Source organism: Hemiscyllium ocellatum, chromosome 8 (assembly GCF_020745735.1).
Source record: "Hemiscyllium ocellatum isolate sHemOce1 chromosome 8, sHemOce1.pat.X.cur, whole genome shotgun sequence".
In the NCBI taxonomy this organism is placed as follows: Eukaryota; Metazoa; Chordata; class Chondrichthyes; order Orectolobiformes; family Hemiscylliidae; genus Hemiscyllium; species Hemiscyllium ocellatum.
The window spans coordinates 101,883,389-101,898,133 of NC_083408.1; the positions used below are offsets into that span (position 1 = coordinate 101,883,389).

The 14,745-nt window shown below is 40.5% G+C and overlaps 1 protein-coding gene across 1 annotated transcript in view; it reads left to right on the forward strand.

Annotated features, from left to right (window-relative positions):
* The window catches only part of LOC132818217 (latent-transforming growth factor beta-binding protein 2-like), a 437,178-nt gene that overhangs the window by 289,228 nt on the left and 133,205 nt on the right, over positions 1 to 14,745 (forward strand). Inside the window, exons 17-18 of the mRNA XM_060828998.1 lie at positions 1,633 to 1,758; positions 3,562 to 3,690. Of these exons, the coding sequence (XP_060684981.1) occupies positions 1,633 to 1,758; positions 3,562 to 3,690 (255 nt within the window). The remainder of the gene's footprint in view (positions 1 to 1,632; positions 1,759 to 3,561; positions 3,691 to 14,745) is intronic.

The following is a 14,745-nucleotide window of genomic DNA, read 5'->3' on the forward strand; positions in this document are numbered from 1 at the left end:
GTATACACTTACAATTCAACTAAATCAAGTATTCAATGTTCACTCACATTAACAGCAAGAATATTTACTGTGAGAAAAATTATAACACCTATACACTATAAATGGGAGATCTAGAATGGATTTAACTTGTTTTTTTAATCTGTCTCCTGCTCTTAAAGAAGCAGAAGTTATAAATTTCTCTCATGCCGTAGTTGTTTTTGAAAGGTGATGAGTTCCAGAGGGTAAAAGCACCAAGTGAATTATTTTATGAAAAGTCTATTACTATATGCTTCACATGGATGATGGCAGTTTGCAGGTGTGTCATCACTCATTCTGAAGTCTCTTAATGGATATATTTTGTACAACAATGAATTATTGTTTTAGTACATTGTATCTCTCATGGAGAGCTTATTAATGCTATCAGTGTTTCAGTATTTTTTATTAGAAAATCCATTGCATTGAGAATCCGACAGTATTAAATGCCTCTATGTGATTCTGACTTTATACCTTTCCAGGATTTTTTTTTCTTTTTTTATCAGATAATGGACTGCGGATTTTCTTGTAATTGTGAAAAAATAACAAGTGGGTATAGAAATTGAGTAAAATTGTCATGAAAAATTGAGAGATTTATGCTGCTTCTGGGCTGTGTTACGGATTTGTGTGAATGTTTCTTGCTGATAGTGTGAGGAAAATCATGGAAACTTTGCCTTCACTTCAGGTTGATTGGCTTTTTTAATCAGAATTGGTTAATTAATCATTTATATATACACAATCATAAACCATGTCTCATCTTATACTCATTTCAGAGGTTGTTTTTTCAACATAAGTATTGCTTTGTAATTGTTCTGAGGTATAATTATTTTCTTTCTTTTACTTCCAATGCTATCTACTCCTAGCATAACATTAATTAGATACATATTAATCACTGTGTTATCAATATCTCATTCTTCAAAACACGGAAAAATACCCACTACAACAGCATTGGTTTTGCCATTTTCTATACTATTTAGTTTTAAGTATCTCACTGAGTAATTAAAGATATATTTGGGTATGTTTATGTTTTATATTCACTGCTAATTAAGCAAACTGCCTGAGTTAAACAGTGAGTTTAGGATTGTTAGGAAATACACAGAGAGAAGAAAAGTGTTTTCATTTTGAGAAAGCTTTAGCCTGTGTAGTACAAGTAAAGAATATTCCAAATTGTTAACTGCAATTAGAATTACTCCTGTAAAGTCTTTGCAAGTTTTCAGTTTGATACTGCCTTGCTATTTACAAACTTTACATAGGGAGGGAACATTTATATAGAGTTTGAAAAACTGTACAAACAGATTCAAGAACAGCTTCTTCCCCACAGTTACCAGATTTTTGAATGGACTTCTCAAATGTTAATTCTGATCTCTCTCTCTCTCTCTTACCTTCTCTGCAGCTGTAACACTGTATTCTGCACTTTGTTCTGCTACCCTGATACACTATGTACAGTATGATCTGCCTGTATAGCTGGCAAAACAACACTTTTCACTCTATCTCAATACGTGACAACAATAAATCAAACTCAAACCCAAATGCAAGTGTGGCACTATATAACTTCCATGTTATTTTCTTAAGCTACCATAATTTGCAATTATTTCTGAAATTGATTATTTTGATTGACAGATATTGATGAATGCTGGCAAATCCCACAGTTTTGTAGCTATGGACGATGTGAAAATACAGTGGGAAGCTATCGATGTGTTTGTTCAATTGGTTTTGTGCTGAACCAACAAGGCATCGACTGCATAGGTAAAATCAATGTAGAAAATCTCTTCTTACTATTGTCATTTTGTAACTAATTCCTTCAGATAAAGATAATCAATTTGGTATCTAAATATATTATTGAGTGAAGATACATAATGTGGCAGAATGGCAAATGTGAAGTATAATAGAAGATCTTCTCAATATGTGCCAATTAAGAGAAAAATAGTTAACATTTCAGATTGAAATAACTCCACAGCGGTCAGTATCTCCTTATCAACTCACCCTTTATTTACACATGAACAGTCCTTGACTTTAATACTGCCTCTTCAGAGTCAGCTACCAGAGTTCCAGAATCTCTGACACTTCCCTTTTTTTCTTTCTTTTTTTTCTTTTTTTAAATTCTTTTTTAACCCCCACACTACCGCCTAACTGCGGTAGGACACTTCCCTTTTTATCTGTCAGGTGGGGCTCCCTGATTGGACCAGATTAACAGCCAAAATCAGGGAACTGATATTCTGTGAGGTCCAGCTAGCTTTAGATTTACCAGATTTTTTTTCGAAATGGTTACAGCTACAGAAGGTTTCATTCAAGCAAATGGAGGATAAATGGGTTAAGGGAGCAAAGAATGAAAAGAAAGATCTGTGATAGGTATGAAAACCAGGACCAGATCAAATAAATGGATGAGTCATTACAATTGTCTGAAAAAAAATGAGAATATCGTTATTGGTCTTGACTTTGGTCTGAAAGGTTGCGGAATGCCTCATCAAAAGCTGAATTCTGTTGGCTTGGGGTTAGAACAGAGTAAGTATCTGCAGACAGAGAGAAAGATGATGAGCAATGCAGAGTATTAAACAGGTAAGTAACCAAAAGCTCACAGTTAAACTTGCAGACTGAAAGGAAGTTTCTGATAAAACAATCATACAATTGTATTTGGTTACCCCAGTGTAGAGTAGGCCAGATCAGGAGCAGGGAATGCAGTGTATTAAACTGAAAGATGTACATAATTTTGCTTGGAAGAAATGACCAAGGCCCTGAATAATCAGAAAGGAAGAGAAAAATAAACATGACTATATCTTGAAATCTTTTTGATTATCTTACGTCAGTCCTCAGGTTGATATGCAAGGCAGCTTGTATTTGAATTGTAAATATAGGATTATCCAGCCCCTCAGGATTATTGCTGATGAAAAAGCCTAACTGATTCATGCTTCCATTTCATTGACCCACATTTACTTAATAACCCTTGATTACCGAACCCAACCAAATCTATTGCTGTCAATCTTCTACAAATTTCAATCAATCAATGTTTTCAAATGTTTGTATCTTCTGCATGATGGAAGAAGGTGGGAAAGAGTATAACCAGGTTGGGAGGAGTATTTGATTATGTTGGCTGCTTTCCCAGGGTAACAGGAAGTGTGGACATCACTGAATTTCTGTCAGTGGGTTTGCAGATGGATGGTAAGGCTGCAACAATACGTCCACCCTTTCCATGTCTTGTAAATAGTTTAATTAAATCTGTTAATGTTTACATATGCACTTCACATTTCTACAACTGTTGCAATGGTGAAGATTCTGATTGTTAATTGGTTGCATGAAAACAATATAGAAAAGCAGAAACAATAAGAACAGAAAATATTGAAAATGCCCAGCACCCGAAAAAGAAGTTATTTGCTGATGGATACTCATTGAGAGAACTGGGAAGGAATGTTTGATGTTTAGGTAATGAAACAATAACCAAATGAGCATTGCTAACAAAATGACAGTGTGTTGTTTATTAGTAGTCCATGACTTTATTCTCTTTTTCTATGTTGAATCCACTTGCCATTGGTATCTTATAATTTGGATCTGAAGATATAAATGAGTGTGAAGGAGACCCATGTGAAGGAAAAGGCCATTGTATCAATACAGCGGGCACGTACTCCTGTTCCTGCTATTCTGGCTATACATTAGCTATCTTAGAAGACAAACAGACCTGCCAAGGTTAGTACTCATTCTGTTATCAAAGTCAGATATTTGCATTTCTTTTCTTCCTTCCAGAAATCCTGCCTTAGTTAAAATCTGCACTTTAGCTTCTCCTAAAGACTCGGTCAGATTCCCTGGTAAAGGATCGTGACACTAGCATATGTCTCATTTTTAGGCGACACATCTATGTCACTTGGGGTGTTGATCAAAGAGACCTACAAACAGAATCCATGCCCATGTCCATGACCTGGACAATTTTACTTATTCTTCCTAGGCAAATTTTTGTTTGGGAAGTTAAATTATGGGAGTTCATGTCTGGATGTCAAAGTGATTTCAAGTATGCAGAATTGGAAATTAACTCATAAATAGGGTTAAATACCTAATCCATGTTGATATGCAAATGCAATACTGCAGGAGCACCAGTTGGTTGAACAATACTGTTTGAATTGCCCAGTGCAGTTTCCTGAAAATCTTAACTGGTTGTCCAATATTATTTTTAATTTGTTTAATTGGTTCTTTTGGAAAAGAATGTTACAGGACTTTCAAAATGTCAGTACGTATGTGAAAAATTTGTATGTTCAACAATTAATAATCCAAATTTGGCTCAGTTTCTTCAACAAAGACAACCATTGAGTCCATCATCATTTGCATATTTGGAGTAAATGCAATTTAACTGTTTTTAAGTAAAAGCAACTCTGAATAAGTAAATAATTTAGGCCAGACTTTCCAAGATATAATAGAACATAGAACATAGAAGGATACAGCGCAGTACAGGCCCTTCGGCCCTCGATGTTGCGCCGACCGAGTCCTACCTAACCTATACTAGCCCAATAACTTCCAAATGCCTATCCAATGCCCGCTTAAATGAACATAAAGAAGGAGAGTTCACCACTGATACGGGCAGGGCATTCCATGAACTCACAACCCGCTGTGTGAAGAATCTACCCCTAACATCTGTCCTATACCTACCACCCCTTAATTTAAAGCTATGTCCCCTAGTAACACCTGACTCCATTAGCGGTAAAAGGTTCTTAGTATCTACCCTATCTAAACCCCTAATCATATTATACACTTCTATCAGATCTCCCCTAAACCTTCTCTTCTCCAATGAGAACAGCCCCAAGTGCCTCAGCCTTTCCTCATAAGATTTTCCTACCATTCCAGGCAACATCCTGGTAAACCTCCTCTGCACTCGTTCTAAAGCTTCCACATCCTTCCTATAGTATGGCGACCAAAACTGCACACAATACTCCAGATGAGGCCTCACCAGAGTCTTATACAACTGCAACATGACCTCAGGACTCCGGAACTCAATTCCTCTGCCAATAAAGCCCAGTACACCATATGCCTTCCTCACAGCACTATTTACCTGGGTGGCAACTTTCAGAGATCTGTGTACATAGACACCAAGATCCCTCTGCTCATCCACACTACCAAGTAGCCTACCATTAGCCCAGTAATCCATCATCTTGTTATTCCTACCAAAGTGAACGACTTCGCACTTAGCTACATTGAATTCCATTTGCCACATTTCCGCCCAGCTCTGCAACTTATCTATATCCCGCTGTAACCTACCACTTCCTTCCTCACTATCCACAACTCCACCGACTTTTGTGTCATCCGCAAACTTGCTTACCCAGCTTTCAAGTCCTTCCTCTAGATCATTTATAAAGATAACAAAAAGCAATGGTCCCAAAACAGATCCTTGTGGTACACCGCTAGTAACTGCGCTCCAAGATGAACATAATCCATCAACTACTACCCTCTGTCTCCTTCCAGCCAGCCAATTCCTAATCCAAACCTCTAATGTATCCTCAATGCCATACCTCCGAAGTTTTAGCGTTAGCCTACCATGGGGAACCTTATCGAACGCCTTACTAAAATCCATATACACAACATCTACTGCTTTACCCTCATCCACTTCCATAGTCACCTTCTCAAAGAACTCAATAAGGTTTGTGAGGCACGACCTGCCCTTCACAAAACCATGCTGGCTATCCCTGATCACGTTATTCCTACCCAGATGTTCATAAATCTTATCCCTTACCATTCTCTCTAAGACTTTGCCCACCACTGAAGTCAGACTCACTGGCCTATAGTTACTAGGGCTATCCCTACTCCCTTTCTTGAACAATGGGACCACATTCGCTATCCTCCAGTCCTCTGGTACTATTCCCGTTGACAATGACGACATAAAAATCCAGGCCAATGGCTCTGCTATCTCCTCCCTAGCTTCCCATAGGATCCTGGGGTAAATGCCATCAGGCCCAGGAGACTTATCTATATTCATCCTCTCCAATATTCCCAAAACCTCTTCCCTGCATATTTCCAGGGCATCCATTCTAATTATTTGTGATTCCATATTCACATCAGCAGTGTCCTGTTCCTGAGTGAATACTGATGAAAAGTACTGATTTAATGTCTCTCCAATCTCCTCCGCCTCCACACACAACTTCCCACTACTATCCTTGACTGGACCGATACCTACCCTAGTCATCCTTTTATTCTTGACATACCTATAGAAATATAATCTGGAGGATGGCATCAAAATCAGTACACAGCAAATTAGATGAGTTGAGTTTTCACTTTTCTGTTACAGTATAAGTCATACTTGTCATACCCACAGTCTGGGTGGTGTCGCTGAGCAGTCTAAGGCACTGGATTCAAGTTCCCTTCTCTGCGGAGGTGTGGGTTTGAATCCCACTGCTACCAAAAATGGAAATATATTTGCAGCTTATCATTTAAATGATCCTATTAGGGGCAGTTCAGTTCAGAGGGGCACCTCACAGTGCCAAGGACCCAGGATCGATTCCACCCTTGGGTGGCTGTCTGTGTGGAGTTGTACATTCTCCCCGTGTCTGCATGGGTTTCTTCCCACAGTTCATAGATGTACAGGTTAGGTGGATTGGTCATGCTAAATTGCCCATGGTGTCGAGGGATGTGCAGGCTAGGTGGGTAAGTCATGTAAAAGCAATTTTACAGGGATTAGGTGGGTGTGGGATGTTTTTGAGAGGGTCAGCGTGGACTCGAATGGCCAAGTGTCCTGCTTCCACACTGTTGGAATTCTATTCTGTTGGACGTGGGGTGGCACAGTGGTTAGCTGCCTTACAGCGCCAGGGACCCAGATTCAATTCCATCCTCTGGTGACTGTCTGTGTGGCATTTGCACATTCTCCCCATGTCCTAGTGGGTTTCCTCTGGGTGCTCTGGTGCAGGTTGCACGTGTTGTGGGTGTGCATACATATTTGCTCATTGATAAGAATACAGGAACAGGGGTAGACCATTCAGCCCTTCAAGTCCGCTTCGTCGTTCTAGATTATGTGACCATCAAGATGATTAATTACCCCGCTCAAAGTTGCATTACACATGATCTAATATAGCCTGTGCCCTCATTCATTCTTCAAAATATTACTCCTAAAAGCAATTCCAGGAATTCGTCCTTCATAGCATTGGTGCTCATTAAATTGACTCAGTTTATAAATAGATTGAGCTCACTCATCATTACTGTATTCCCTTGCTGTACGCAACTATAATTACCTTAATTTATACCATGGTCTACATTATCCTATGAACAACAACTACTGATATTTGTGGCTGCTTGTTATTTCTCAGCTCCACTAATTGTTTAAAAAAAACAACAGTATAAATAAGATAGATTTAAAAATGAGTAACTGTTTACTATTGTGCTCATGCATCTAAAACAATATGTATTGTTCATAAAAATATAAAATACTAGATGTATTTCCCAATATCAATTCAGTGTATTATTAGAAACTTTCAAACTCCATAACTTTGTCAATAAAATGTAGCCTTAGGACAAACACTGAAGATACCATGCTTCTCAATTTGCAAGTGGGTAAAAAATGAGGTCTGCAGATGCTGGAGATCACAGCTGCAAATGTGTTGCTGGTTAAAGCACAGCAGGTCAGGCAGCATCTCAGGAATAGAGAATTCGACGCTTCGAGCATAAGCCCTTCATCAGGAATAAGAGAGAGAGCCAAGCAGGCTAAGATAAAAGGTAGGGAGGAGGGACTAGGGGGAGGGGCAATGGAGGTGGGATAGGTGGAAGGAGGTCAAGGTGAGGGTGATAGGCCGGAGAGGGGTGGGGGCGGAGAGGTCAGGAAGAGGATTGCAGGTTAGGAGGGCGGTGCTGAGTTGAGGGAACCGACTGAGACAAGGTGGGGGGAGGGGAAATGAGGAAACTGGAGAAATCTGAATTCATACCTTGTGGTTGGAGGGTTCCCAGGCGGAAGATGAGGCGCTCCTCCTCCAGCTGTCGTGTTGTTGTGTTCCGCCGGTGGAGGAGTCCAAGGACCTGCATGTCCTCGGTGGAGTGGGAGGGAGAGTTAAAGTGTTGAGCCACGGGGTGATTGGGTTGGTTGGTTCGGGCGGCCCGGAGGTTCTCAATTTGCAACTCAATTAGTTTTCATTAATGTGAGACAGAACTTCCTCCAAATAAACAATGGTAGGATAGAAGTTAATTGTGACTTCTCAGATACTGAAGCAGTCCATATTCAAAGATTCTGGATACTGTCACTGGGTCAACATCCTGAAACTCTCTCTCTAAGGGCATTGTGGGTTAATGTCCAAATCATGCACTGTCGCAGTTCAAGAAGGAAGTCACCACCATCCTCTCAAGGGCAACTAAGGATGAGCACTCCCAATGAAACTCACATCTCACTCGCCAATAAAACAGAAGCCAATGAAAGCTACATTACACCTTATTAAGTGGGCTGAATTTTACAAAAAAGTGACAATTTTAAATTAGTTTTAATTAGTAGAGATATAAATGTCCAGTGCTCATAATTTTTTTATATCTGTAGCTAGAGGTGAGTTGTTTGTAATAATAATTCTTGTCATGTACAGAAACTTGGACAGTGCTTTGTTGTCAAGCGTGTGGTGCAGGAAAAGCACAGCAGGTCAGGCAGCATCTGAGGAACAGGAGAATCCCCCTGACCTGCTGTGTTTTTCCAGCCCCACACTCTTGACTCTAATCACCGGCATCTGCAGTCCTCACTTTTGCCAGTGCTTTTTGTCACCCTGGTCTGAAAGGGTCATATTTAGGAATCTTGGGATTTTTTAAAAATCTTCACCTTTAGTGAGGACTTCAGGAATAGCAGGGATCAGTTTCCAGTGTGCTACTCCTGAGAGGCACAACACTCTATGGTGCCCTGCTCACATTATCGTACACAAACTGACAATGGCAACAGCTCCTCAGATCCCTGGCTCTATCAACATATCGAAAAGCTAGCTATGTATCAGGAACCAGAAACATCTGGATGAGCAACAGCGCAGGACAGAATGGAATTCTGTTATACTGAATCTGCACTCCATTCGCTTCTGTCCACAGATCCAATGTCATGTGACTCTTTCTTAAATCCCAGCAATTCAGTGCAAGTGATACCAATGTGCTTTTATGCAGAGCACTACTAATAGATATGTAAATGCTTTTGAAGCTTTAAGATGCCAATTTTTATCATGATTGCATTAGAGAAATAGATACTTTTTTCGGATACTTGAGGAACTCCCTTCAAAAATTGGACTGGGGCTAAAGATCCAATTTTGGACAGCAAGGCATCATAGTAATGTCCGTCTGCTTCAGCAGGGCATGCATCCAAATTACTTATTCTCAGCTGTAGTGAAAATAGACAGGAATCTAAAGCACAAGCTGTGAATGAGCAGAAATCCTTTGGCATCACACTTACCGTATATACTTGAGTAATAGTCAATCTCATGTAAAAGTCAACCCCCTATTCTTGGCCAAATAACCTGGATCTTTACATATACCATGTGTGAAAGTCGACCCTAGTTCTTTACAGATAACAGATCAACGTTTATGAGTCAATGTGCCGGTTACTCCACTTTGCTCCCAGTCTTCCAGTCCACTGGCTGTTTCGTTCCACTCTGGGTTTTCAGAAATACCATAATTCATTTTCTTTTCTTTAGAGTCATAGAGTCATAGAGATGTACAGCATGGAAACAGACCTTTCGGTCCAACTCATCCAGATATCCCAACCCAATCTAGTCCCAACTGCCAGCACCCGCCCCAATCCCTCCAAACCCTTCCTATTCATGTACCCATCCAGGTGCCTTTTAAATATTGCAATTGTACCAACCTCTACCACTTCCTCTGGCAGCTCATTCCATACATGTACCACCCTCTGTGTGAAAATGTTGCCCCTTCGGTCTCTTTTATATCTTTCCCCTCTCACCCTAAACCTCTAGTTCTGGACTCCCCCACCCCAGGGAAAAGACCTTGTCTATTTACCCTTGCCATGCTCCTCAGGGTTTTATAAACCTCTATACGGTCACCCCTCAGCCTCCAATGCTCCAGGGAAAACAGGTCCAGCCTGTTACAGATCAGTTGGGCTTCTGCTAATGATACGGTATGAATTTTGATGAGCATGAATTTCAGTCCCTCAAAAGTAGTATCCATGTAATAGGCAACCCTATAAATTTAACCTTAAGTAGTAGTCAAATAAGTTTAACTATTAATCGAGTATATATGGTAAGTCAAGATAATGGGACCAAAGCAAATGGAGCACCATATTGGTTACATTCCAAACATCAACTATTCCTCAAGGAGACCATTATAATCCAGTTACACAAAATATCCACTTGGTTTTGCCTCTCCGTGGATATCTCTTTGCATCAGGAAATCACAAAGTCTAACCATGATGATGGGAATGATAATGATATCCTCACCAAAGCAGAAAATAGAGTGTTAAAAATCACACAACACCAGGTTACGGTCCAACAGATTTATTGAGAAGCACTAGCTTTCGGAGTGCCACCTCTTCATCAGGTGGTTGTGGAGTATAAGATTGTAGGTGTGACTTTTAACTTTGTACACCCCAGTCCAACACTGACACCTCCAAATCAGGAAATAGAATAGCAGCTGTAAAGGAACAATGTTATAATGAATAGTCACCTTGGTGTTCAAGAGAGAAATTTGAGCTTGATGAACTACAAGGAATTAATTGGAAGAGGTGGCAGAGAGAGATTCCACAAGGGTGGAAGATGTAATGCATCTACATTTCCAAAGCAAATCTCTGTAAAGCACCTTGTAAAAGCTTAATGAATGAGGAGTGAAAATACTGAACTGAGGGCAACTAGCAGAATGGACAGCTAAGCTGTTGCAAGTAAGAAAGCAGGCAGGAGGGGCAGAGACTAACAATTCAAAGTGGAAGGTTTTGTAGGATCCCCCAATGATCACTGATAGGCCCATTGTTGTTCTAGATTTATATTGATAATTTAGACTTTGCAATCAAAGCTACACTGCTGCCAGCTGGTACCATCAGTAAAATTGGCTTCTGAGTGTGGTTTCTGAGGGTTGTTGGCACAATTAAAGGATTGAACCTTCTGTTTTCATTTGGCTAATTTCAAGTTGCTTGAGTTATTTTTGGAGGATGCTTCACTGTTGAGGCCTCTTGTTGTAACTTACCCAACCTTACTGCATGAACTAAGCGCCCTGCCCCCAGGGCACCCCTCAGCCCAATCACAGTGTCATCTTACAATGTGACATTCCCAGGACCACTCACCAGTTCAATGAATATCTACTGAAAGGAAGCTATGCATCCTGACATTTATTAACAATCTGATGATGCCCCTCACAAACACCATCATGGCACAACCACTGTACACCCATGATATGTAGCTGGCACAGCTGGCACTCCCTCTTACATAGAACCCCATTCCCTCGCCCTAGTCTCAGTGGAACCACCACACTGCACACTTTAACTCTCCATATCTTCATTCATTAAGTCAGTACTACATTGCACACAATGCCCACTGTAAACCTGTAGCTTGACCTTCAGAAGGGGAACATCACGTACGGGCAAGCGATCTGATAAATATAAGCATGAACTTTTATTTACAGGCAGCAAAACTGAACACAAACAAAACCAATAGATGCTAAGGTTCACTGCCATAGCGCAAACCAGATTTCAGCATCATAGCCGATGAATATTTTACTGTCCCTGATGGTCTACTGCTGTCAGCTATTTGAACTAGGCATCAATATGTCTCTGTCTGGCTTGTAGCACCCAATATAGCTGAACCCTGTTACGGACAACAGGTTCCTTCACCCCAAGCTCTTTTTTTCTCCTCCTTATTCAGCTTTCCTGGCCTATCAATAATTGCCTCATTTGCCTAACCCCTTCACATCTCTCTTTAGGCTCCATCGATCACCTCTCCCCCAGCACCTCCAACCTCATCTTCAGCATAAATACCACTTTCCCCTAACAGCTAACAGTTTCTGACAAACAGTCAGCAGACTCAAAACGCTAACTCTATTCTCTCTCAACAAATGCTGCCAGACCTGCTGAATTTCTTCAGCAATTTCTGTCTTATTTCAGATTAGATTACTTACAGTATGGAAACAGGCCCTTCGGCCCAACAAGTCCACACCAACCTGCTGAAGCGCAACCCACCCATACCCCTACATTTACCCCTTACCTAACACAGCGGGCAATTTAGCATGGCCAATTCACCTGACCCGCACATCTTTGGACTGTGGGAGGAAACCGGAGCACCCAGAGGGAACCCACGCAGACTCGGGGAGAACGTGCAAACTCCATACAGTCAATCGCCTGAGGCGGGAATTGATGCTGGGTCTCTGGCGCTGTGAAGCAGCAGTGCTAAACACTGTGCCACCGTGCCACCCACAAATCTCCAGATCTCCAGCATCTGCAGTTATTTGCTTTATTTTGGAATTTTTCTGCTAAGAAAAGTGAATGCTGCCCTTGAACTTGAGAAGCTAAAAAGATCAAAGAGTCGGAAAAAATACATTAGTGATAGAGGCGCTTACTCTTGGTGAGGTGTTCAATAAGGGGGTCAGTTAGTTCAGTTGGCTGGTCAGCTGGTTTGCAGTGTGAAGTAATACCAGCAGCTTGGTTCATTTCCTGTACCAGCTGAGATTACCATGAATGTTGTGTCTTCTCACCTTCACTGCTTGTTTGAGGCACAGTCACCCTCAGATTCAACTCACCACCAGTTGTCCCTAATGGGACTATGGCTCTTTACCGTTAGGAATGACATTTGTCTTAGTGGAAATGCTGGGAGAAAATCTAAAAAGGGATTCAGCAGCCATACTTAATGATGACAACATGTAAATCCAGCCACTGAGGATGAGTAGTGTTCAATCAGGTTCTAGGTCTAGCTAAGTACTTGTATTTCATGAAGGGCTCATAAAATGCTAGGTTACTGCGGTATTAGGAAAACACAAGCTAACATACTAAAATGTTTTTATTGGCTGGAATTGCATAAGGATGTGGCCAAGTTCTGCAGGATATTCCATATGTGTAATCCCACTGCTACAGTTTTAACACTTCTCTTTCCTGATGATTCCTTAGACATTTCTATTACTGCTCTGATTTAACCTGCATCAGTTGGCTTTGGTGTGACCTGTCTTAGACAACGGATGCATATTATTTTCTTCATGTCACTTTTCGGTTCTGCCCAATCTCCTTCATAACTTGGGCAACCACTTTTTTGTTCCTGAAACAAATGCTTCTTCCATTTGAGCAGATTTTCTATTCCGCTGATTTCCTTATAGATTTCCATATGATTGTCACCCCACCTGTAACTACCTATTTGAGATATCATCAGTATCTACCAGAGTGTCTGCTTTACAGATCTTTAATGCTGGATTGCTGGATGCTTATTTAACTAAGTTTTCAGGTATTCAGGAACGCTAATTCTCAATTCTTCCAGAAACCTGATTTCCCTTCTGTTCTCAACATGCTTCTCTAACTTGATCAGCAAAAATTGATCAGTAAGTTCATGGATGATGCAAAAATTGGTGGGTTAGTAAATAGTGAGGATTTAAGTTATGGAAGGATATGGATAGGATGGTCAGATTGACTGAACAGTGGCAAATGGAGTTTAATCTGGTTAAGTATGAGGTGCCGCACTTAGGCAGAACACACAAGGCAAGGGAATACATCATGCCCAGGACCCTGGTCAGAGAGACCTTGAGTGCATGGCCATTGGTCATCTAAAATAGTGAGATTGGTAGATAAAGTGGCATGTGGTATACTTGACCAAGGCATAGAGATAAGAGCAGAAAGATAATGCTGGAACCATGTAAAATGTTAGTTAGGCCAGAGCTAGAGCATGATCTGCATTCTCAAAATTATACCACCAGAGGGATGTGATTGCACTGGGGAGAGTGCTGGGGAGACTTACCAGGATGTTGCCAGTGTTGGAGGATTTCAGTTATGAAAACAGTTTGGACAGATTGGGGTTGTTTTCCTTGGAGATGGGTAACATGATAGATATGGATCCAATTGTAAAGGGCATACATTAAAAGTTTCCCCTTGGTGGAGAAATCAATGACCAGGGGCCATAAATTTAAGATAAGGGGCAAGATGTTGAAAGGAGATGCGAGGAAAACATTTTTCACCCAAAGGGTGGTGAGAATCTGGAACTCTCTGCCTTGTAAAGGTGGTTGAGGCAGAGAGCTTCATAACATAAAAAAGTATTCACTTATATTTACAATGCTCAATGGTTCTGAGCCAAGTGCTGAAAAATGGGATTTGAAGGGTATTTTTCTGTGCTGGAGACCTCTCTGACTTCATAACTGTAAAAACAATAATCCTATAGAATTTATTTTTCTTTTGAAAATTCTACAAATGTCTGATTAGTTTTCTTCCTTGTAATTCAGAATTTTAATTGATAATTTTCAGGAAAAAGCTCATAAATCTTTAGAACTACTTTTTTCATGGGTTCATAATTTGCAGATTGCACTTCAAACAAATTTGCATGCACTTATGGTTGTAGTTATTAAAACATTTCAGCAAAATGTACAGATACCTTTTCAAATGTGATGAAGTATCTTTTGACTTCACCTTCAGTAAAGTATGCACTAAGCATAGATTTTTAGTTAACTCAAGTCCTTCAATGGAATCTGGTGCATCTGCCAAACTACTGACTCTTCTTTATATATTGTACGTTTTTGTAAGCTATGGTAGGCCCCAGAGGATCTTTTCTCATTCAGCAGAAACTTTCCTGCACATCTATCCATCTCATCTACTGTGTCTGTTGCTCTTGATGTGGTCTCCTCTCCATCAGG